Genomic DNA, 26368 nt, shown 5'->3' on the forward strand with positions numbered 1-26368 from the left:
AGAGAGATACCATAAACACTCTTAAATTACAGGCTTACTCATAGTTTCATTCTGAAACCACATAAAAGAACTGGGAAACCATATCACATTGCTTCATACCAAAAAAGTAGTTTTTATTTCCAGCATATAGTTTGTCTTCTATATTTTAAAATGCACAGAGTCATTACTTAAAATATTGAATATTTTTCTCCCCAACTGTACAGTCTTCTACAGCAAAAACTATTTGCTTCCCTCCTTACAGATGAATACTGCATGTACAGCACAGCAAGCTTTGGAGAAAGATCAAAGGAAAACATGCCAAGTGCTGAATTAATGAATTGTCCTCTTTCAATTTATTTTTACACACAGAGCAAGCTGTGACCTGGTTCTTACGTTAAATTATGTGTTTAATGAAAAGTCCCTAGAACTTCAGCATTTCTACAACATATAATTGCTTTGTGTTCTAAAAACATTAAAAAGTAGAATGCAGACAAATCAAATCAATAAAATGGCTACAGTTTAAAAAATAGTTAATTTTCCCAACACAGAGTTTCCACAAAAAAGTCAAATCTCAGTATGTGTACCCACCCGGATGAAGAAGGAAAAAAAATACAAAAAAACAGCACCAAAGAAATAATGAAGATAATCACCAAAGTCAACCAGAATTGTTCTGGCATTTGGACAGCTATTGGAAAGGACCATATGTGACAATAAATTCTTAAGGAAGTAAACGAAGCGTCAAATATTTTGACTTTTTCCTGGAAGCTATGTTCAGCATTCCTGCAAAATTTAAAAAAGGTCCTGCAAGATTATAGGAACTGCCCAGTTTATAAATCCAATTAGCAAAATGACAGTTTTAAAACTGTTAGAAAGTTCCTGCATAGTTATCAACCAGCAGTTAGTTAACTTCCAAAAAATATTTTGTAGGAACCACAAATCTTATGCTTGTACTCATATAGCAAGATAATTGCTTTCACCACATGTTCACTTCTGTCCTAGCATGGTAAAACAAGGAAATCCTAGTGCTGTGACTGGGAAATGCTATAGAAAGAGATGCTGTAATGGCAAAGCTCCCAATCAAAACACGGGGCTGGGGGCGGGAAACAAGGTCTTCTGCTCATTTCAGTTTCAGCAAACTCTTTTCATGGAGAAAGACACAGCAGGCAGGAATAGTGACAGCTGAGGGAGGAAATGCCACAGATGATAGAGGGGTTGGGGAAAAAAAAGTAGCACAGTCAAATGTCATTTTATAGCAAATTTCATATTTTTTCTAGGGTTGAAAAACCAAGTTTCCTTTTGAAACTAAGAAATTGCTCCTTTTTATTGTATGGGATTTAGACTGTAATATGTAGAAATATACATTCACATACCATGAAGAGCTGTAGGAGAGCATATAGTATTTGACAGTAAAATAGGTAACAAGATAAAAAAAAACAACCTGGTGTCCTTGATTTTGTTTAGAGCACAAAACTCAAGAATTTGAGTAATATACCTACTTATCACTTACCCTAAGATGCATTAGGCCCTCTGTGCACTTTTTTCCATAATTACAAAACAGGGATAATTTAAGTCTATCTCATGAGATGAGTCTGGCAAGGATTAATCCTTACTGTTCGTGATATCTGAATGGCCAAATCTGCACTGACGTGCAACTATTTCAGGAGTTTTAACATTTTAGTTCCTATTACGTGATGTGCAAGTTTAGGGGTTTGGCAAGTCAATGTTGCCTTTTATGGGCTCACGATTCCAATTCTGTTTTCCAAAACTCATCTGTTAGAAGACATTACAATAAAAATCTTAGTTAATCATACATTTTTATATTCCTAGACTGCCAGTTTTGCTTCATGTAAGTGTAGATTTATTAAGCTGTTTCTAACACCTGAGAAACTTCTGTTGACAAAAATAAGACCATGTATGAGCTCTGTTTCCAGTTATCAAACTGTTAGTAATTTAAGCAACTGCACTAAAGGCAAGCTTAGTACTAATATAAGAGCTACGTTCCTAATGACTCTTGTAGAAGAGCTGTTTAGAGAGTCTAAAAGTGGTGGAAAATAAGCTTAGTTGTATCCGTTAATAAATTCCTAATATAAATAAATGAGACCAGTTTATACAATAATTCACCTGAAAGTCATTAAAGCCACAAAAGTTTTCTGTAATTATGTACACTTGCTAGCTATCCTCTTCTACAAGCCTTCCACTATGAAACTAACTCGCTATCTTCCACATCTAAAATAACCACAGAACAAAAAACCTCATATAAGAAATATTGAAGGTGCACAAATAACATAATTGTAGGCAAAGCTGCTAACGCATATGTGCATGGTATTTTACAAAAGTTTACTTTGGACTAGCAGCTGCTTAGCTTTAAGTCATTTCGGAAGCAAAAGTCTACTTCTGTTCACAGCCAGCGCTGCACTTCGGATTTGAAGAGTTTTGATTCAACACCACCCGCGTACAGACTACATCAGCGTGGCCAGTTCAGCCTCTGCTTGCCTGGAAGTGTTACGTAGGCTGGTCTACTGCACAGAGCTACTGATCTGGCAGACGTGATATTCTCTTTTCTGCTATATCCTTACTATTCGTAGAAGTAATATTTAATGGATTAGATGTGCAATTTGCAAGCAAGTGTACAACCCACCCAAGGATTTTGAAAGCAAAGTCTTTTATGTAAGATTTAATCTAATTTCTTGTCTTATGAGAAAACAAATTGAATGTGACACCTTAAAACTTGAAACACTTAAGAGGGTGAAAAAATATCTGTGCAAAAAGTAGATCTCCCAGTACTTATGAAAAAAGAAAAACCCAAGTTTGACCATAAACTCTTGATGACTACTCCATGATAACAGGTCTCTTGATCAAGTAAATTAAAAAAATAATGAGATTTCTGTCAAACTTTAGATTTGCTCTCTTGAACACAATTGCTCTTTCCAGCATAGGGGTGGGATGGGGTGGGTGTTTGGTTGTTATGTTGGGTTTTTTTTTAAATAAACGGTCTGGGATTTAGCCTTCTTAAATAAAGTATTTAGAAAGAATGAAAAATTTACTTTAAAGTTTACCAAATCAACCTAAGTTATTTACAAGAAAATCTCAGGAGGAGTGAAAACGATTAAGATTTTAGCACACAGTTACAAGTCATAAAGAGTTATGAAACTTTATCTGGGTAAGAGTACAGCCAGAAAAGGTTCCATAAAACTATTAAGGGAAAACTACTGTAACTTGTTGAAGTAAAAAGGGATATTATTAAGTTCTGTTTCAGAATAAATTTATTGTGCTTCCAGAAACTGCAAAGTAAGTCCAAATGCTGTTGAAAGATGAGGGCTGATATGATGAAATATAAGGCTACTGACTTCTCAGCCAAAATTCAAAATTTGAGGTAAAGAATTTGAGGCTAGGTGTAAAACAAGTAGTTCCAGAGCCATGAAGTTTTGTCAAGATTGTGAATGGTCATAATCACAGCGTTAAAAGTGCTGTTTCTTAAAATAATGGCATTGTTAACCCTAAACAGTCTGTTCAACATATTTAGTCAGTACACTTGCATCTCACTTTACAAAATTATCTAAAAACAGACCTCAAAGTGAAGCTCCTAGAAAACTGAGTTGCACTTAAGTTGCATGGTGTACCCTTGACTGAGTTTTAGGCCAAGACCTGAAATGAACAAGAGGATAAACACCACATTTTAAACATCTTGTAGATGTACTAGCATAGCTGCTTAAGAAAAGCTTACTGGAATTTGAAAGAAAAAGTTGCTTAATAGTGGTTTATTAAATAGAAGAATTATAAAAACAGTTTTCAAGGATATTGCAATTAACACTACTTCTTAGTGGATCTAGGTTAAGAATCGCTCTCAAGGATGCTAAACTCAAGAAACAGATGAATTAGAAGAAAGGTGAGGATCCATCAGGCAACATATTCTACTATCTAACTAGTAAGTGTCCTAGACATTATGGCTAAAGCATTGTGGAAACTTAAGAAATTAATACACAGCAGGAGCAAGGGGAAAAAAGAAAATGGAAAAAATCTCAGCGGTTCCTGTACTACTGGGATAGTAGTGAAGTATAAACACACTCTGAAAACTAAGCTCTACAGAAGGTAGAAGTATGAGACCTGCCTGGCTCTAAGTTCGATTGACCTTGTAAGAAGCTGTGCCTTACACAAGGTCCTTCAGCGGCAATTATACAACAGTTCTGCCCTCAAAGAGGAGCTTGGGAGATCAGGACCATAGGGCAGAGACACAAAGCTAGAAACCAGTCACTAAGCATTAGCTTATCTATAAAATCCATTTACGTGCTCTCTGCCTCCAGAAAAGACATAAAAGTTCAAGTTATGTTAACCCTCAATTAAATTCAAGGATTATTTTACTAATTCAGTAATGTTTTGGAAGCTACCCCTTCTCCGTCTTCTAGTTTAATGAAAAAGGACTCTGCTAAACTACATTTGCGTTACATCCCAGATTTGCTCCAATAATAAACATTCATGTCACTTCCATAGATCTTCTGATGCTGTAACATATTCGTATGTCTGAGTCCTGTTTCTCAGGAAGAAGATATAAACCAGAATCTGCACATCCCCACACGAGCAGAGGGTAATTTACTTGTTAGGAGTTAATACCAAATAACCTATCAGATATATTTCCTTCATATTACCATTGTCTTCATTATTAAAGCAAATAATTACTGAAATATCATGTCATTATAGCATTTGCATTTTGAGCTTTTAAGTTCCAAATATGTTTGTAAAATGCAGTAAGAATGATCAAGGATAGACAGTAGGACAATAGAAGTTATTTTCAGCCTTTTTAAATATGAAATGTTACATTTCTTGTTCCTATACCACAGGGTATATTCTAATCCCTATAAAACAATTTCTTGACTGAAAACTTTCCCATGCCTAGTTAGGGATCTGAAATCTATATACTTTGACAACATTAATATGATTCAGAACATCTTGTGATATATTCTAATAGTTGAAGGCCTTCACGAGGTATAAACTTCTGAAGAACACTGTATTTCTAGTCAGTGAAATTATAAGGAGCAGAAAAGCTCTCATATTTCTAAATACTTTTTTGAAACAAAGAACTGACAAACATCTCACTGAGAAGATAAAATCTAAAATGGGAAGGTATTTTCAAAGTTTCATACACTTAGAATGCATTTCACAACAAAGGTTATTTCCAAATTAAAAGTCTTTTCCTGTCACATTCTGAGAAATAATGTGGGCAAGGACACAAAAGCATTCCATAGCTTTATTAACGACAATGCTCACTGATCTGTGAATAACCTGAAAAAAATGAAGATTATTGAGTTACTTTACCAATCTATCCATCCATCACTAGTGAACAGGTCTCAGAATGATGGATTATTTCACTTCCCTGATGTTTATCCCAAGAAAGAGTTTCTCCTTAGAGGTAAAAACAAACAACTGATCCTACAAACACTCATACTAACTATGCTTGCCCATTTTGCATCCGTCAACAAAGTGAAGACAAATATAGCAAGTTTGTCTTTAGAACATTGTTTGAGTTTTTCATCAATATGACAAATCATACAATTAACATACAGAAAAGTTACGCATTTTGCTTATGTGTAGGAACATGACACTCATTTATGGATTAGAATGAAAAAGATGTTACACTAAATTTTTAATATCTCAATTCTAAGTGCTTATTACAGTCAGATTTCCTAAAGCCTGGTCTTGATTTCAGAACACTAAAACCTCCCTAGAGGCTGTAACAGGGACATAATTGGAAATGTTAAAGTACCTGAGACTACCTCAGAAGATTCGACATTTGTAGCAGATAATAGCTCAAATGTAAGGGTAAAAACTGATCATTCATTTTTGAAATATATACAGGAACCTTCCAAATCAATCACAAAATCCATCATATCTCAGCCTGGACTCTTAATCTTCTTGTAAATATAGGGATTGAAAGAGATGAACCGTCTTAATCAGATCTTTCCTCCATCACAAAATTACTACTGTCACTGGCACTGACACAACGATTACTAATTGCAGCTAGATTCTGTAACAACTACTAAAAAAATGTTACATTGCCCACCAAATGCATACACAATGTAAAGGTTCAAAGCCTATTTATAGGCAATGCAAGTCATTAACTGACTACCTATAAAAGTCAGTGAATCACTAATTCCTACGGCAAAGCAGCCAAAGACATTCTATCACCTCAGCACCAATTACCACGACCACATCTGTCAGTTCTGGGATGACTCTTAACAAAGAGACGACAGACACCATGTGCCACCCCCCAGAACCTTTATGAGGTGACGGATGATGTGCAGCCTTCAACTCCCTCTAGAACTTCAAATGGGAAAAAACTGCACGACTACTTCTCAGAAAGTCTTGTTTCCATTTGGATGTTCACATTTGCAAGAGTCCAGAAAAAAGAATCTGGAACCAAACTGAAGGAAAACTATGCACCACCTCCCCCAAAATTCTATGTGTTCACAAAGGAAGCACTTAGAAAAATCACGGAAGTGAGGGCCACGACCTACAGCCGACTTCTCAGCTGTCATTCATTAAATAACACTGGTCATGGGTGAAGGGAATCACAACTGAAGGCTTCCAGAAAGACTTCCTCTCAAAGGAAATCTGATAATAAAGAGGCATATTTCACTGAGGTGTACTGTAAAGGTGAACTATATGAAACAGTATTTGTAAAATAGCACTTCCAAACACTCAAAACCGTAACAAACTCAGAAAGTTTTGGCATCTAAGAACTGTAAGGAAAGAAAGGAGATTCAAGTTACAGAAGAGGAATTTTGTACAACATGCAAAATCAAGTATGTCTTCATATTTGACAACTATTTTTGATTTTTAAGTCAAATACCTTTTTCTCCCCCCAGTTACAAAGGAAAATTTGGAAGATCACAATTTTAACATCAACCTCCTGGATCAGAAAACATTTTGGGTATTTCCTAATGTTTTCTAAAAAACAGAAAAACCCCTCAAAATCACACTAAATATTCTAAATGTTTTATCACTGAGATTTTACAGTTTAGAGTGATGTATGTCCAATTACAGTTTTACTTTAGTGACATTTTTTCAAGAAATGAAAGCTGTATTACAGATTTGCAACAAATATGTTAACAAACAGCAAAACGTACGTTGATTTCCCCAGCTACCATACATACTGAAGTTTTGATGTCTTATGTTTACCATATCAAATGCAAAGGCTTGCTTTGATTTTCCTCAAGAATGAGATATTACTACATTTATTTTTACAAAGCATAATACTACTAATACTTTGTTAGAAAGGAAGAGATGTAACAGTTTTATACCAAGAAGTTTGAACCAAAGGAAGCTGTTATACAGGCCAGTAAAGTTTTGCTGCTTGTCAGCTCGGAAGAGCATGAGGCTTCCAATGACCTTCTTTGTACCACGAACCCAATTTATGGAGACAGAGATCTCACATCTGTACCTCAACATATTGGGAGGTACATTACAGTGATATAAAAGTTTAATTTTCTCTCCTAAACCATACCTGTTTAAACCAATAAAGAACTAACACCGCTTTTACTCACTCAAGTGTCGTCAGTAGTTATAAAACGTTGTACTGTTTATGCAGAATTCATTTAGAATGCAAGGATGTGACTTACAAATGTCTTTGACTCATTCACATAAATATGCATGCACACCATTTATAACAGTAGCCTTGATGAGAACACACAGTGTAACTGGCTGCAAGAAACGCTTAAGAGGTTTACATTAAAACAGAATACAGAACGGTGGTTAGAAATCACAGAACAGGTGACACCTTACGCTGATAACCTGGTGATAAAAACTGTAGGGTATGATGTATAGGTTGTGGCATTACCACTATACTATACAGTCTGAAAATAGTATTCTTCAGATACTGCTCTGTTTTAGCAAGACATAATATGCAAGGCAGACCACACATAAAAACTGTGATTAATCTAAAAAAAAATTATTATGATTGCCTCCTAAATTGTTCACTTAAAAACTAAGACATTTAGACTTTCCTTTGTATTAGAATATTTGTAATATAAACTTCTTAAAAGTATAATTACTTCTTAGTTTGACAGAGTAATCTGCTTCAACTATTAAAACAGTCCTTATTGTAAGACTTACAATTTAACAAGAAAACCCCAAAACAAAACAAACAAACCCCAACCTTAAAATGCAGCAATCAATGGGCAAAAAGATAAAGCTCAGGCCATCTGAAGAATTCTTGTGATCACAGAATGTTTTTCTGATTAAAATATTGATAATACTTCTAGACACCACTGTTGCTAACACTTTAAATATACTGCTGTTACAGATCAGAAAATTGCGTGTGCTGGATATTAAAGTAACACCAAAGGGCTTTCAAGAAAAATTATATTGAGAAGAACCTACAGTGGAAAAAATAACTACAATTCTAATTTCAATTTTAATTATTAAATTTGCTTTTTTTTCCCAGGTATTTGAAGCCAAAGAAGGTCTAATTGCAAAACTTGCACTGCTATAATGGCTCTGATAATATTTTGATTTATTAATCCATTGGTCACATACAGATCTGTACTCCCACACGAATTCCTATGAATACAGAAAGACATCTGTAATATCTACGAACACTAGTTCTATTGCACGACCGTGTCCAGAGCACTTACCTAAACCAATTCTTTTTCACAAATAGTCTGAGCACTTAATTATGTAAGTCCGCATTTTTTTTAAATCTCCATACAAATACAGTTTAAATTACAGATGAAAGACTATTGACAAAAGATGAAGTTACTAAATAACATTTCTTTTCAAAGTAGTACAGAACAATGCTTAGTTGTCTAAGGACTTAATGGTAATGTTGGGTAATCTACGTTCGTACATCACACAGACAATTCCACGTGGCCTTCATTAGTTGCTAAGGCCAAAGACGACCTTGCACAATACGGGCAGCTGCTGGTGCCAAGCAGCTACTTTGGAGATACCTTCCACAAACTACGATAAGTATTCCTGAATGTTTCTATCAACAAATAACTGCATCCATCCTATATACTGCCAAATAGGCTCAAGCTGCTAAGGCCACTCTTCTAGCAGTAATTTATGTACCGTTATAAAGAAGAAAAAGAGAATCTATCATACAGACTAGACTGGAAGGAAACGTCCAACAGTGTGCTGTAAACCAGAATTTCTTAATAGTAGCACTTATGTAAAAAGCAGGACTTGTCCACCAACACAGAACAAAGCAGGTAAGACTTTGCACTGATACTTAAATGAATGATATACAAATATATCACTCGGACAACAAAATGGCCTCACCAAGCAATATTGCTTTTTTAAATAGAGCTAATGTTTACTTCAGACCTACAGGTTATTACATTTAAAACCCACATAAAGCAGATGGAAGGGCTGCTTGCCAGCAAAAGAAAAGATTAAAAAAAGCCCTCAGCCTTTTAAAAGTCAGTTGAACTGTTGGAAACAACTGAAAATTAAAACCGCCCACCCTCTGCACATGTATTCTTGATGGTCCCCAAAAGCATCCATCAACAACTCCTCTGCTAGAACTAGCACACCTCAGGAGTCACGATAAAGACTACATTATCGTTGCCCACAGTTCAAGTAAAGGGGCTCAAGCGGATGTTGTTTCATCCTGGAATCAAGAGGGGGTTTTTATTTTAATTACTTTCTAGGGCTCAAGTAGTGGAGAACATATGGCTACTGTTTAAGATGTTAAGAATGTAAAAGTGCAGTCTGTATATGGCTCAGTGTAATGGGGCTTCACAACATCTTTTCTGCTGCAGGTCATAGATGGAAGCTTGTGGTCTATACAGGTCTACCAAATGACGCCAAGAGAATAAGATTATTTCACATCGGTTGCCCTGGCTATCTAAATCTGATGTAACACAGGTGAAAGAATTATATATTTTTTAAAATTTCATAATAAACTGAACATGTGGCACAACTTTGCTTCGTTCAGAAAAATCCAGTTCATTATTAAATATCGATCTATGAATGGCAGACGCACTCTCAGCATTAATTAGTAACACAAATTGAAAACATATATCTTCCTGTAACTTCAGGAAGACTAAAACACAAATTTTCTCAACCCACCAAAACACACAGTCATCCTTTTGGACAGACACAGCTCCAAATTTCCTCTGTCAGTTTTGAAGAGGGATCGCCACCTATGAGTTAAATTATCTCTTATTTCCTAGTACTTATTACCACAGGCAGCCACCCACAACAGCCAGCTATTACTAGTTGCGCTTATAATACAATGAAAATTGTTTCAAAGTATCAGAGAGGCATAATTTCCAACATTTTTCCCCACCCTTTTTTTGGCGCGGGGGGGGGGGGGGGGGAAGAGAAGGAAAGAGTAATTTAGTAGCCAATGAAAATGTAAAGCAAATAAAACCAACACGAAATTGTTAACAGGATGATTCCTATTGAATGATATCTATTAGTGTTAGGTTACAAAGGATTGCCTTTTTTGAAGATAGGTAGAAAAGTGATGCTTACCTGCAGAAACACTGTGGAATCTCTCCTTGACCATAGAGAGGAAACAAAAAAGGTGTATTGCCATAGCGGCCAAGGCACTGAAGAAATTTTTTTGTTGCCTGAAGACCTTCAAGAGTGCTGCAATCAGCCTCTGACACCATTGCAATAGAGTGAAGAATGAAGTGCTGCAAGCTGGGCGTTAACTTCCGTGTTCTTAAGAACTGAGCAAATGTACTGTTCTCATAGTCTGAGGAAAAAGTAAATTTACATAAAGGGTATAACGTATTTATTTTCTCATATGTATCAACTTAAACAAGTACTATTGTATGCAAATAAACAAAAGCAATTGAGTCTTTCAACAAACGATTTGCTGAAAGTGAGTTCTCTCAGAAGACAGAAATAACACTCCATTGAAATATTTAAAAATAATGCAAACCCATTGTCCGAGCCTGCAACAGTCTAGAAAGCGGCCTCTGAATATGGCTTCATCTATTTGTTATCACTGACTTGATCTAAACCCATTCCTCAACCATGTGAGAAAAGTGAGAAACTGTGGACAGAAATCCATTGAGGTGCCTTGGGACGATGCTCCTGTAAATTACTCAAAATATTATCCCTGAAGGGCACTGGTTCAGGAAGAGTACTGCTGAATCTACACTGACACAGTCAGAGTATATATTTATGCACAGCAAAGCCATTCACAGTGTCTTAATCCAAAGACGAGAGGCCGCAATATTTATTTCAAATGAATGACTTGCTTGCAACAAACAAGTATGGATGAGACACAAAGACAACAGGGATGAGGAAGTGTATCTCTCCTTTAAATTAATACTATTGCTGACCCATTTTGGAATTCAAACACAAGTCTTTCAGGAGATGTGTAACTCAAGTGTTGCATGTCAGTGATACACCTCTGAAAAACTATAGTTATCTTAGTAACTAAGATTTTTTTTTTTCTCCAGGAAAAGATTGTATTTAAGTAATAACAGACTTTCATACTATTCAGAAATCTGCTCTTATGCTTATTTCAGTCATAGGTAAATTCAGAAACACTCCCATCAATGCTGCGACTAGTATTATCAAGCTATAGGTTCTGTTCAACATTCAACCACTGTTTCATCACAAATGTATCTTACTACCCTTCGTACAGCCACGCAGCAGGTCATAAAATGACAGGGTTTTTTTGTTTTATCATTCTACAAAAATTCTCAAGTTTTTCCTCACTTCAGACGTCCTACATAATTCAAAATTTTACAGAGAAAAGCTTTAAAAAAATTCTTCACTATCATGAACTCTCCCAATTAAAAGTCTGCCTTCCCACGAATGTAATGATCTCACCAAGAGCAATTTTAAATTTCTGGAGTCTTTACATCAGGGTAATCTGGCTCAAAATATTCCATATTACTTTCCAGGCTATTTTAAAATGTAGGAACAAAATCTGTTTAACTACCTCTGGAAGTAAAATAATTTTAATTTCATTTAGGTACATGAATCAATGAATTAATTTAAAACTGATGTGGCATCTCCTTTCCTTACTTAATTAGTTTTCTAAATACCACCTATATTCTCACTCTGAGCACCTTCATTTCTTCCATCAGCAGCAAACCTGAAATTACCTGTAATCTATAAACCACCTCACTCTAATGAGTTTTTTCCCCCTTCAGGATTTTCTGGAGTTCATCACAGACTCTTTCCCCTAATCTTACCACATCATTTTCAATATCAACCAACTGTTTCTTGCATATGTTTAAAATACCTTTCTCTAATGTTTTACCTAATGTAAGGGTCTTGTTCAAGTAATCAAACCAATACCAGTATCTTAACAATATCTTCTTTTTAACACTAGATTCTTTCAAAAATACTGCCTAGCCAAGCTACCAACAAGCTACAAAAGCAAACGCATGCTTCAGTCTGAAACATACATCAATAGTTTAACTATTCCTCTTTCCTCACTGTTTCTTTTTACAGTTTTTTTTTTCTCTTTTTTTTTTTTTTTTTTTTGCCTTGGTTTACTTTTAGGTGCCAAGAACTGAGAACATCATTTTTTGTACCCTGAGGTGCATAAACCCAATGCAGAGAGTGGGTTTCCATCACCTTCCGTTAGCCGATCTTCCTCTTTGACCTGATGCTCATTATTCTTCGCACACTATGGCTTAAATCTATTCAGATTTTCTCTCCTCTAAATAAGCCATCAGTTGATAAAGGCACTTTGAACTTGCCCTCTGCAACTATAAGGTATTAAATTACATTTACTTTCGAAGTTAGAAAATTCCAGCTTCTCCATTTCTGATTTTGCGGCAACATACTGTGAAGATCTACATATTATCAAAAAAAAAACTGAAAAGAAAAATCAGGTACATCCCACCATATTAAAAATATCCCTGGGAGGGGGAGGAAACACCTAAAAACGCTAAAAAAGGTTTTGCAACCTTGCTGTAATATATAATTTTGCTGTTAAAGAAAAATGTAAATAATAAATGACATGGGAACTAGAAGAGCAAGTGCTTAAGTAGAAGAATTTAACATTGAAGGAAAAAGGTCATGAAAAGGTCAAAGCATGCTTTGAAAATGAATCTATAAAAATAAATTGTGTGAAAACACAGGAGAGCTATCAAAATTGTGCATAACTGAATGAACTCATAAGAAGAGAGTGTACACTGTTCAATGAAACACTACCTTGATATTCATCAGGGTGTTGTTCATAGTCCAAACAAAATGTCAAAAATTTCATTAGCATTCTCTTTTCCACCATAGCGAGCTGTCTGCTGTTGAAGACATCTGCTCTAGAACAAGGTACCTGGAAAACAATTTTTAATAATTTCAGATACTTTCCATACTCTGGGTAGGAAAGGCATCAAACAACACTATAGGTTGATTACCTAACAAATATTTTAAATTACTATTTTCTATTACTATTTTCTATTGTCTTGTCTACTTCTTTCCCTTATTTTCTATTATAATAGTTACCAATTTTCCACAATAAAAATAATTTAGAATCTTTAAGTCTCTTCCCCTTTTCATTTCCCTTCAATTTCACTTGCATCTCTGAATGCAGAGTTAATCAAAAGAGTTTGTATTAATTAACTGTGCCAAAATCTCCTGTTGCCATTACCAACCAATGACTTCCCCTGTAAGTAGCAGAGAGAAATCAAGTGTACACTAGGAATCTGAAATCCTACAACCTGTGAATCTTTAAGAATCAACCACAAAGTTGATCACAGTCTAAATATTTTACATGAGGCAAAGATTTACATCAATAATTTACTGGACTGCAGTAAATTTAGGTTTGGGTTTTGGGTTTTTTTGTTAATATTCATATGGCGGACGAGGTGGCCGAGTGGTTAAGGCGATGGACTGCTAATCCATTGTGCTCTGCACGCGTGGGTTCGAATCCCATCCTCGTCGGTAAGCTCAGGTTTTGCCCAAACCACCCCAACCTTTTTTTTTTTTGCATCAAAAAGGGCATTGCCAGGAGAGAGAAAGAAGTCATCATCCTGCTCTACTCAGCGCTTGTCAGGCCACACCTGGAGTACTGTGTGCAGTTCTGGTCCCCGCTATACAAGAAGGATGTAGACAGGCTGGAAGGGGTCCAGAAGGGCCACCAAGATGATCAGAGGACTGGGAAGCTGCCATAGAGGACAGGCTGGGAGAGCTGGGTTTGTTCAGCCTTGAGAAAAGGAGGCTCAGAGGTAAACTCATCACTGTGTACCAGTGCTTAAGGGGCAGCTACAAAGAAGATGGAGACTCCCTTTTTACAAGGAGTCCCATGGAGAGGACAAGGGGGAATGGACACAAGTTGCTCTTGGGGAGATTCCGACTGGACACGAGAGGGAAATTTTTCACAGTGAAGACAGTCACCACTGGAATAATCTCCCCAGGGAAGGGGTTGACTCGGCCACGTTGGACACCTTTAAGAGCCGTCTGGACAGGGTGCTGGGCCATCTTGTCTAAACTGTGCTCTTCCTAGAAAGGTTGGATTAGATGGTCCCTGAGGTCCCTTCCAACCTGGCATTCTGTGATTCTGTAAGCCACAGAATCCCCTTTTCATTCCAGAAATGAAATAAAAATCAAGATCTTGATGAAAAGCACAAGCTTATTGTTACAAAACTCTGAAGAAACCAATTTCAACCTTCTTGACTTCAAAATATGACATTAAACATATTCAATACATTATTTTACTATACCTGTTCTACTTTTCCTTCTCGAAAGGCAAGAATTCGCGTTGCATTTTTAAACTCTGCGTATCTGCTAACGTTCGACTTAATCAGCAGGTCAATTAACAGACCTCGGGAGTAAAGCAACTGCACAGCGAAGAAAAAAAAGAAAATTGTGAATAAAGAGAAAGCGCTCACACTAAAAGAAAACAGTGATACCAACAGTATTCATTTGTAAGGTGTTTTTTTTTAACTATTTACAAGCAGACACAGTGAAGTAAAAATCTGAATAAAGGAATATCAAGACATAGTAAATGAACTGAAGTGACCGCACAAATGGAGGAGACAAAGCAGTCCACAGGAGAGAAAGGCAGAAGGTGTCAGCCTACTGCTCATTTAGTTTTATTAGTCTGAAAGTCACAGCTTAAGACAATTTTTCTTATTGTCATCTTGGATAATTTCTTTGCATTGTATGCTGTATACCCTTGAGCACTGTATTTTACAACCTTCATTTCCCCCAATATCAATAAAGTACACAATGCTGTCTGTGTAAATCATCACTAGTTGTTTCTTAAATTACCTGAAATGATAATGTCACATTTTCTAAATGTAAATTCCTCAAATCCCCAGTTAAAGTTTTGTCATATCTTTTATATTAATTTATACTCTGTCTACCTTTACTCTTTCTGTAAATATATTAATTAATAAATATATTAAGAAATACTGAAAGGACCGAAATGTAACTATTAACAGAAGATGTATGTCTGAACTGAAAAGCATCAGAGGTAAGTTTAAACATGCTTCAAGACTTGTGGCCCCGAGTAACAGAATTTGCACAATCCCACAGGAGTTTTCAATATAGAAGTTTACTGGAACAAGGACACCACGAGAAAGTCTGTGTCCCAGTGCCAGAGAGAAAACAACGTAAATTACTACTCTTGCTTTGAGGACTACTCTTCTGTCAGAATTTCTGGAATTCACTGCCTTTAACACCACGTAACACAGTGGCACAGAAGCAGTATAAAAAGGATACTAAATAATATTTTCTGCTTAACCACTGTTGTTTCCATGATGTCACTCCAATGATGCATGAAAGAGGTATCTACATTTGGAACACCAAGACAAAATTTGAAATAATGCATTTGGTAGGGTGTCCACAAGGAATTTAATAGATTACTGAAGAAAGTGTTTTTTTCTGGTTTCCAGAAGTTTGAAAAATCTTTTCATGCACAATATGAAAAATTATCATTCAACTTTGAAAAAACTTCCCATTGCAGAGCACACATATAGTCCAAAGCACAGAATAAAAACTTCCATTTAACTTGAATTTGCAAGGCCATATCCATATACTGTGAAGTACCTAAAAGGCAGACTTTAGAGTTGAAATAGTATGACATGTGTCAGACTAATAATTTTTCCTTTAAGTAAACCGCACACTAGTAGGAATTCAGTACAACAATTCATTTTAGTCAGCTTGTATGTTATGGATTAACTGTAATTATTTTTTCTTTCCAATAAGATATATTACAGTTCAGTGCTTTAGCCACCAGAGAACCAAAACTAGTATAGAGGGACAATAAGGAGAGTTTCACAGGAAAATCTAAAACCCAGGAAGCACTCCAACAGGAAAATTATTTTTCATTTTAAAAACAACAAAGACCTGCATAGAGATTGTTTGTCCTTGTTTAAAAATATAGTCTTAATGGTACTATTTAGAAAGAGCAATTTTGCGGATATTACTTTAATTTACTTATATGGACATATTTCTGAGCTATGCTTTATGGTCTCTCTGGTTATAAACAAACACTGAAGGGCATGTATGAAATAGTTCTTGTTTGTTTTAAGGGTACTAATTCTTGTTTACTTCTCAAGAGTGTCTTTTTTGCCCCAAAGGTACTGTGTCAGCCCTCAGCAACATTAAAGATTTTTTTAAATTACAGCATTTTAAGAAAAGTAAATGTACTTATATGAAGAGAGTCATTGAGTTCCTACCTTGGAAACTAAATCAATATTAAACCTTCTGCCTTCTCTAACAATTTGGTAATACGTGATTTTCTTTGGTTCTTGGGCAGAAATTTCTGAGGGTGCAGCTTCAGTTTTTCCCGATTCTGGAGCAGACTCGCTTAATGTCGTACTATGAGAACTTTCATTCTCAGAGGTTATTTCTGTGTCATTCCCTTCCGTTGCACTTGCTGGCTCAGTGCCTGTAGCCTTTTCTGGTTCCCAGCTCTCCGCCTGCGGTAAGGCGCTCTCCGTTGGTGGGCACTCTTTTTCTGATTCCTGAGCAACCCCCTCAGCACCAGAGGCTCCAAAGACAGGCAGCTTTGGCAATGCACCAGCTTCTTCAACATCTTCAGCTGAATCCTGACTGATTAAAAACACAAGGAGAAGAAGGGGGGAAAAAGTCTTTTAAAGAGTCTTAAAAGCTTGTTTAAAGTTTTGAGTCAGTGCCAGAATGGAAACCTCAAGCGTTTCTATGAAAAACATTAGAATTTCTTTATCCTGGCCAAATCAGGTATACCACCCACTAAAGAATTCTGGTTCTTTGACTGCAAAGCTATAATTCAAGTGGAGTATTTTTACTGAGAAGGGAAAAAAAAAAACCCAACAAACCAACCCACACCAAAAATTTGGGTTCTTATTTTACACAGACTCAAAAGATGGAATAAGCTTAAAATGAAAGTCAAAACTCTCACGGTGAAACACAATACACAGCTATATAAACAAAAGAAATCCAATATTTTAAAGGAGAAATAGTAAAGCAATTTGATTAGGTTCTTCCTATAGATTAAAAAAACCCAACCTTTAAAATCAAAATGCAAAAATGCATTAAAGTCATTAAGCTCAGATATTTTAAAAACCAAAATCATTGAATAAAACAGAAGTGATTTATGCAACCGAGACTCCTTTGCATCTATTATAGCAAGGCCGTAAGAGAAGCATGCAATTTTGACCTGGAGTTTAAGCAAAACTTTCAGATTGCTTTTTCATCTCTGCCCTTGCATTCTAATTAGTTGTTCAAGTAACAGCCATACAGAACAAAAGTTCCCTCAGGTAGCAATGTTATTTTTATGCACGTTAGAAATTTGTGCACAGCAGATGAAGGCAGCCAGTCAAAAGGAGGGGCATTACCACACAACATTTACTCTGCATAGTCCACTTCCTTTTCATGACACAATTCTTTAAAATTCCTCTTTTAAAGCAGACCTCCACTTTTAATCTCATCTACTCTTTTTATATTGCACTTCAATGACAGCTACCTCAGAAACCAGTACTTTTGAACTTAGAATTTTAGTTTGTACTACCAGCTGAGATGAATCAAATCAATGTCATTGTAAGTGAAAGGAGTTCAGCAATAATTTCACACTATCTTTTTATCTTTATACCACAAGACATTAATGCACTGAATAAACAATTTAATCTTGGCTGAAAACTAATGAACTATGATTTTAAAGGTGACCTGCAAACGTACAGCACAAAATTTCAATAACTAACAGGACTGTTAAAATTCACTGAACAGAAAGGAATTATTCAGTACACATAAAAATGCTCCCTCACACATCTGTAGCCTTACAGATGGAAGCAGGGGGCAAGATTTCTGTTAAACAAGGGAACAAAAACCCTGTATCCTTTAAATGTTGCTCCTCACTTACGAACTCGGGGACCTCATATGGGCTCATGAAAATAGGAGTTTGGTGTACGTCTGTCAGCCTGTGCACAGCCACCAGGAAGCACTTACACATGAACAGGGTAAAATATTGCCCTGGGAGATACAGAAACTGCTATAAGGAAGCACTAATGAAAGAAGTCTGTTTCTGTACATTAATTATGTCTTTTTGCTTCACATTACAAGTGTTAAATAACTATAAAATATGAAAGAAAAGTATTTTGTCAAATTTTTTTTAAAAAAGTAATCTCTTCTTAAAAAAGAGCAAATGAAAGTCAGTTGATTTTGAGACTGCTGTTTGGATTTTTCTTTTTCAGGAATTTGGAAAAAGATCTTTGTGAAAACTGCAAGAGCTGCTGCCATTAATGCAATAACTAAGAATGGAGCTTTTATTTAATCCATCCTACAGCTTTTTGTAACACAAAAATTCAGAGGAAGTTTTTCTTTCTACCTTATCCCAACCTCAGTGTACAGTTCAATCTCAGTTTAAACATACTTCTTATTTTTTAAATCAAAATAAAATTTTGATTCACACTACATTATCTTTTCTTCTATACCGCTCTGAAAAAGCAGTGTAACAGAAATGTCATATTTACATATTTTACATCTCCATTCAATTCCCATTAATGAATACGTAAATCTGCATGATTTGCAACTCTACCCATTTTATAATGAAAGCCTAAAAACTGTATATAATCTAAATTCATGACATCCTTCCTATAGGAACAAATATCCCTGAATAATGTAAGAACTGTCTATAAAAATCAGTCAAATTGAACTTCTGTACAGACAATTCTTCTCCTAATTCAGAAAAAAAATAATACATCTGCAGACAAATTGTTGTGTAAATTTGGAATATTATCTTCCACCATTCATCAATTAATGGTACTAACAAAGGAATATCTTAAAATGAATGTGTCTTATTAATGCCTTGTAACAGCAACCCCTTCAGATAGGTCAAATGAAAAATTGCCAACCAGCTGGTTAATTTATTCAGCACAGGTGTTCACTATTTATTTTTCAGCCATTTGCCTTTTTTCAATACAGCTTGTTGTAGACACAATATTCTTTTCCTTTGATGGATGCACTTTGTTCTAAGGCCATTCATTTCAGATTTGCACTGTGTATATTATACTGCTACCCAGCTGTTTATTCTTTCAAAATAAATGTTTAATGGTAACTTCATAGGAGTTATAAAAGTTAAGCAAAAACAACAGAATCTAGCCAGAACCTGTAAATTGTCAGAAACACAATAACTGACTCTCTCAAAGTTTTAAACTATTTTGGAAAACTTTTTCTTTTCTATGCTTATTAGTCTTACCATTCTTCCTTATGGGGTTTGGGGTTGGTTTTTTTTGGTGGTAATTGAGAGACAGCATTGTACTGCCAGGCTAAGTCAAATGCTTAAGAGTACAATCTTCTATTTTGTGCTGACTCAAGTGTAATGCTCACTTCTACAAAGTGTGAAATCTTCGTGCTAGGGGACTCATTTTTGAGCCAGCCATCAGTAAGGATCACATCTTAGGAAAATCATATGCAAAGTTAAGAGCCTACGAAACTTTTAATCTGATTTAATGCTGATCCTGAACAGTATTTATTATGGCAACAGAATTACAGTTACAATATTCAAGTTATATTGCTTTAAAACAAGCATATAATTTTACCTGCAATAGAGTCAAGCAGCCACTACTGTGCAATATAGAACTCTGGAATATTCTGAGTCTGTGACCTTCAGACTGTATTAGTATAAGTCACCCTTCCCTCCCCTCCCCCCGCCTATGATGTTTACAGAAAGAAATACATGCTTCTATATGAATATCTGTCAACATTTCATTCAGCTACCCATGATCTTATCTATGGGATTCAAGGTTAAACTTACATAACTATCCCTAAGAACCTTTCAGGAATTCAGAATAGTGTTCAGTTCAGTGCAAAATCCAAAAGATAAAACTGATGAACAAATACAAAGAAATAGTTCAGTTTTCAGTTGAGGCCCTTACAATTTCCATTCATTATTACTATGCTTACGGGCTATTCAACATTACTGCTTCACAAGGTTACTTTTAGATGTTCCTTGATTTTCAATAATATGACATAGTGAGAAGCTTACCTTCTGCATGACTTACATATAACAAATATATATGTTTGTATTCGATGCGTATATCATACATATATATTTGTGTATATATATAGAAATATATATATACTTGCATTTAAAAACAAAAAAAAGAAATTTGTATTCTTAACCTCTGCTAATGCAGACATAACTCTACAAATATCTAACTAAAAGACATTTACCACATACTCAGTCCTAAGATGGTAGGTATCATAGTATGAAGGTATACTATTCTTCACATGCTTAGGCAACAAATATTCATTAAAGGTGTGTATTTCTAACTAAGCATGTATTTTCTGCAAGTTGTATGTAAAGTAAGAGCTGAGTTACCTTACTTCAAGAACAGAAAGAAGGTGACAGACCAAAAAGGCTAACTGTTAGTATATTACCAGGAGTCTCTGACCATGCAATTCCTTCTAAAGCATCATGGGTAAGCAGTGTTTAATGAGCAAATTAAATCCACTGACTATAAAAATGACAAAGGGCAAATATTACGTTATCATTTTAGCACAATTAAATATTTCACAGTTACAGTGCTACTGTCCATTTGCGTTCCTATTCTTGTGTACTTATTTCATTTTAAATGCACTTGGGAATTTATATTTTTGCTATGAGAATAGCAGCTTTTAGCAAAATTAAGAATGGAAAAATTTAATGGATGGCAGTGCATAGCTACCTACTACTAACACAATACTTCTGTTTTTTACTCAGAAGTAAATTACCAACTCACAAAGTTGGCTAACAAATTATACTGCATCCAGATCAGGCCATTTAAGAAGGACCAGACCTTCAATGAAGTGCAAGTGATTTCAGCAAAAGCACAAGGACTATAGGAATGTTTTAGAGCTCGTGCTTACTTTTTGAGACAACATGCAATACGATAGCATGGTAAAATGCTTGAAGCCAAAAACACAATAGGATTATTTATCTCTGGGCAGCTAAAATTATTTGTATATTTCTGTATTTATACTTACTCGCCAAAACAGAAATCTTCTACATGTTGAATAGTTTTATCCTTCTTGCGAAGAGGAATAACTTCTTCATTCTCAAGGATCAGTTTTCTCCAGTCTTCACATTCATCAGTGATATCTGTCTTTTGCTTACGAAGAACAATTATAAAAATTACATTTTATACTGTGCTAGCTGCTCTTGAACTATAAACACCTATAGTCCCAAATAAATTGATGTACCATCTTATATTGAAGTGTCTTTATATTTTTCCTATTCAGATTTTTTTAGTTAAAATAGTCAGAGCTGGTTACTTTATTATAGCATGCCAACATTTGCACTACATTACTAGCTCTAGTAATCTGAAAATGCAATGTTAAACGAAATACAAGTTTTAGTAGAGAGTTGAATATAACTTCGAATACAATCTACTAAAAGACGGGTTTGCTACAGCCACGTTAGTTCCAAATTTTGAGAAAAAAACTCTTTGAATGAAGACCATATGAAAAAAATACAGTGACTTGGGTATTATATTAATCTGTCCACACTGGAATCTCTAAATCATCTAACAGAACCCTGAGAATATTAGGTTCTGACACTGAGCAACTCCACTGGTTATGCCAGAAGGTAGCACCACGTAATAAGTAGGCATGCATGAGACTGAGCTGAAAAAGTTCCATCTTCTACGGACCAACAGGCTCATAAGGCTTCAGTAAATAATACGAACATCCATTTGCTAATATAGTCCAAGTGCTCAATCTCCTAAGTAAATATCCTCTTCAAAAGATTTCTAGTGGACTGTCATGAATTAGATTAACTTTGGTCATTGAAAAATACACTATCAACATTGATCTTTTTGTCCCAGTAACAGCACAATTCAATGGAAGGATCCAATAGTCACCTTTCTCACAGTTAAGAAGCATCAGCCAAAAGCACACAAGAAAAACAAAAGGGACTGAAACATTAGGGTAGAAAAATAATCAAACAGGAAATGGAAAAGACCAGATTATCATTTACAGAAGGTACTGGGAAAGGAAACTAAACAATAGGGTAGTTGCTTCTACATAATTTCAAGAACCCAAAAAGTATGACTGATCACTTGACTGACTGGTCTCAGATAATAATATTAATAAACCAGGCATATCAGAATCTTAAAATGTTAGGCCAGACAGTTAAGTCTTAACCAGTAAAGCTGGAAAGTAGAAACCTCTGATCTGTCAGATTACCAAAAAGAAAGAGCATTGTGGTAATTTGCTGCGTAACAAATTATGCAAACAACAAAGACTTGACATTAAAGAACATTAAAAGAAGTCATTTGGGAAATTTTTACCTGATTTTCTTTAATCCAGGACAATAATCCTGAAAAACTGAAGCTGGCCCAGTTTCCACCATAGTAATTCCTCCTGCAAATAAAAAACAACAATGAAACTTGATGGACAGATAAAACATAGCTTTTCAGCTTTGAACAAAATACAATCAAGTTTGAGACGTTCAAAATAATTTCCATGACAGATTTTACAGATGCAGAACATAAAAACAGGTATAATAATTCACATCTCTTAATGAGATGTAAAATTTCCATTTTCACTGATTTGTATGAATCTCTGACCCAACAGACTATAGACCAGAATCAAATTATTTAGAGGGTAAAATTAATAAAGCTGAGAAAAGCACATGGAATGCTATGAGTAAAAGGAAAATATAGATAACACTGCTTCTTGGCCAAGACTGACTCTACACCTCTAACTCAAACATGCACATCACTACAGACATCTTTTCTTAGTGTGGAGCCAAGCCAATGAGCCTGCCAGTTTCAACTGAGTTCTCAGAAAAGCCAGTTCAAGTTTTCTGCATCTGTACCATACTTGGAAGTTTCAGGCTGTGGCAGGACCTAACGGCTTTGTCACATGCACATAGCTACACCGCTTCTGACTGAAGCTGATTTGGAAGTTAACATAATTGCACTGCATGGCACTTCTGAACTCACAGTGCTTCATGAGGTGGCTATGCAAAGGAGGGTTAAGTAAACTCAAATTGGGTCCAGACACTAGAAACCACATCTCTGGTATCCATTATGTCAAATAAAGGAAAGCTCACTCTATTATTTATCTACTGCTTAGAAAAGAGATTATGCTTATTATAGACTGTTAAGATGCTCTGGCAAAATTCTGCATATACTGTAGGTGGAGCCAAAGGAACTGATTTGTACAAAATGATTGTACCTCCCTGACTACTTTTCAGTTTACATTTAGCACCTTATTCCTTGAAAAATATTAATTTACATCTTCCAAATCACAGAAAATTAATAGCTCGTTGTTAATCAGAGAAAGTACCTGCTCTCCCTTGATTTTTCTATCAGTATTTTTCTAAATATCAGTTGGATTAATTAGTTTTTGTTATCATGCACACCACATCTTAAACAACTCTGATAGGAAAAATAATAGAGCAATTACGATTTTAAAAATGACTAGTTTTTGTAAAATAAAAAAAAGTCATTTCAGGATTTAACTCTGTTTTCTGACACTGTATGCTGGCACTTCAGAAGCGTGAAAGATACCAAAAATACCCTCTGGAATTGATATCTAATGTTATTACATACGCTTTAAAAAAAAACCAACAAAAACCCACAACAAAAACACACACACACCCCCCCAACATTTAGGGAGAAAGATGGGGTTTGCATTTGACAGATTAATGTGAAGACTGCTAAATCAAATGAACTTAAAATCTTATCATAACATCCTCCACTTTGAAATTGTAGAGATAAGTGTGATAAAAGTGAAAAATTAAATTCAGGTTTGATTCTACTGTTTAAGATGGGCTATTTTTGACAAGGCTTATCTGCACTGACAAAGACTTCATTAAGAGTGTCAGCCCCTTTACAGCACCAGAGGGTGATACTCTATACCGTGTTGCTTACAGAACATGGTGTTTAAGGCAACAAACCGGGAGGACTGGACCTATACTTTAAGAGAATGCACATAGTCTACCCTGCAATTGGGTTACTCTGAGCAGAAGAGCTCCATCTGCAGATCTGTTACCAAGCAGAAATTCCAGTCACCTGTAAAAAGGAGTTCACGCTTACCTCATGATGTGAATGACATGGGTGAGGCTTAAAAAGCACTACTATTTGGTATCATATAGAATACAAAGCAATGAGGATTGAATATATTAAATGCCTAATTCTGTCGGATTTCAAATTGTAAAACAGTAACTGATAGTTGCACGCAATGATAACCTCCACCTTTGTTTTAGCTGTCGATGGTGCAGGTTTATTTCTTGCTGCTTCTTAAGATTCCACTGGATAAAAAGTTCAATGTCCATATATTATCTGCCACTTCTGGGATTTCCAAGAGACACATCCATGAAGATTTATTTTTAAGGGAATCTGCTGCTTTACTAGAAAGTTTCCTTGAATATGGAATACAATCTGGCTGTCAGGGCAAGCAAGGCCATTGATCACAGAAATCGCAGAAAACACCTGTCTAAAATTAGGACTGGGTTTCTTGAATCTATAACAATATAAATTGATGCATATTTAGACTATTTAAAATTAAAACTTTCAGTAAAATGAATTAATATGCTATTTTCACCGAAAGTTACAAAGCTTATTTGTGAGCTGTCAGACATCTTTGATGTAAACATTCCTCTGTTCATCAGGTGGGTTTTCCTTTGAAATTGCTTTTCTTTTTAACCACCGCTGATGTGAATCAATCTTTTCAACAAAGCACTCTATAATGCTGTTCTGAAGCTCAATCAGTTTTGAGAAGACTGTATGGCCTTTCTCAAATGGAAAATGAATCGCAGCTGTCCCTCCTTTCCCCTGGCATCTAAGCACCTTTCCCAAGTTATGTTATACCACCACAAACATTAATCTTCTCTTGAAGCATCAACTTCCAGGTTTTTTCCCTTGGAATTTTAACTAGTTTACCCTGCATTACATGATGAATCAGGATTGCTTAATTTTTTCATCTGAAAACACTACATAAGGGAGATAGACCAGACATGATTACTGATATAATGAGCACAGTTTTTAGTGAAAATCTTGAAGAGGAATTCTGAAAAGAGCTGACTAATGGTTTTACAATTAGGAGTCCTTTGTAACCAAATATTTTTGTTATAAATGCCCTGAAGATGAACCCAGGAATTCTTTAAAGTAATGGTCAAGATCAAAGACTAATTAGAGCTAAAATAATGTCCCAAAATCTCAAGGACTAAGCTCCTCTCTTCTCTTGCTATATTAGCAAACTACAAAGATGGATATTCTCTCCCTTTTTTAGGGTTATAATTCAATTATCCTCTAAGTAAGAACATGAAACATTTTGAGGGTGTAACAGCAGAGTTAAAAATTAATTTTCTACCAAGTTAGAGCACAGATGTTTTCTTTTTCTACCATACATTTTTTCCTAGCTCGTATTTGCTCAAAACTTCTCCTGTATTACCTGGATTTTCATATGAATTAAAATACTTCTGGTTTTAGTTCAACATTTTTCAAATCTTGAATCTGTAGTTCAGCACTAATGGCAGAATTGCTGAAGCCATTTTTGCAAAGTTTTGGAAATGTAACTCAAGCATAGTTTTATCTCTGCAAAAAGCTTAATTCTCTCTTCTCCTGCGTTAGTTTGATTTTTCTCTCAGTTACCAGCACCATTTTTTCCTTCAAATGCTTTGAAAGCAAATGCCAGTCCAGAAAACTGAAACTGCAAATTGTTTCCAACTAATTAACATTCTTGGAATCTGAACTAAGGGAATATCTAACATGTCCTTTTGAAGACTGCAATTTGAGAAACTGAGCACTTTTGAAAGCACAAGATACACAAGTAAAACGTAAGTAAAAAGTATTTAATGGACTACGCCTGGTACGTAGACTGCCCTTCTCAATGCCAGGTCGTAACATCCATGGTGTAACAGTCAAAGCTGGTGATGTCTGAAGAAAAGCTGCTGATGCCTCACGATTGCTCCCAAGAGCTGTCTGTACGTGTGTCTCCTGCATTTGATCTTTCAGAAAGAAGTCTCGAACCATCAGAGTAGCTGTCTTTTGCAAAAGAAGTT

At 35.5% G+C, this 26368-nt stretch overlaps 1 protein-coding gene and 1 non-coding gene across 2 annotated transcripts in view; one reads left to right on the top strand and one right to left on the bottom strand.

Annotated features, from left to right (window-relative positions):
* Positions 1-26368, bottom strand: part of CHM (CHM Rab escort protein) — a 72401-nt gene that overhangs the window by 27917 nt on the left and 18116 nt on the right. Inside the window, exons 3-8 of the mRNA XM_064462883.1 lie at positions 22647-22719; positions 21343-21467; positions 16578-16953; positions 14616-14732; positions 13108-13228; positions 10453-10678 (exon numbers count right to left, since the gene is read on the bottom strand). Of these exons, the coding sequence (XP_064318953.1) occupies positions 10453-10678; positions 13108-13228; positions 14616-14732; positions 16578-16953; positions 21343-21467; positions 22647-22719 (1038 nt within the window). The remainder of the gene's footprint in view (positions 1-10452; positions 10679-13107; positions 13229-14615; positions 14733-16577; positions 16954-21342; positions 21468-22646; positions 22720-26368) is intronic.
* TRNAS-GCU (transfer RNA serine (anticodon GCU)) lies at positions 13755-13836 on the top strand. Its single transcript has one exon. It is a non-coding gene; the product is annotated as a tRNA-Ser (tRNA).

The sequence above is a fragment of the Phalacrocorax carbo genome, chromosome 11 (genome assembly GCF_963921805.1).
Source record: "Phalacrocorax carbo chromosome 11, bPhaCar2.1, whole genome shotgun sequence".
In the NCBI taxonomy this organism is placed as follows: domain Eukaryota; kingdom Metazoa; phylum Chordata; class Aves; order Suliformes; family Phalacrocoracidae; genus Phalacrocorax; species Phalacrocorax carbo.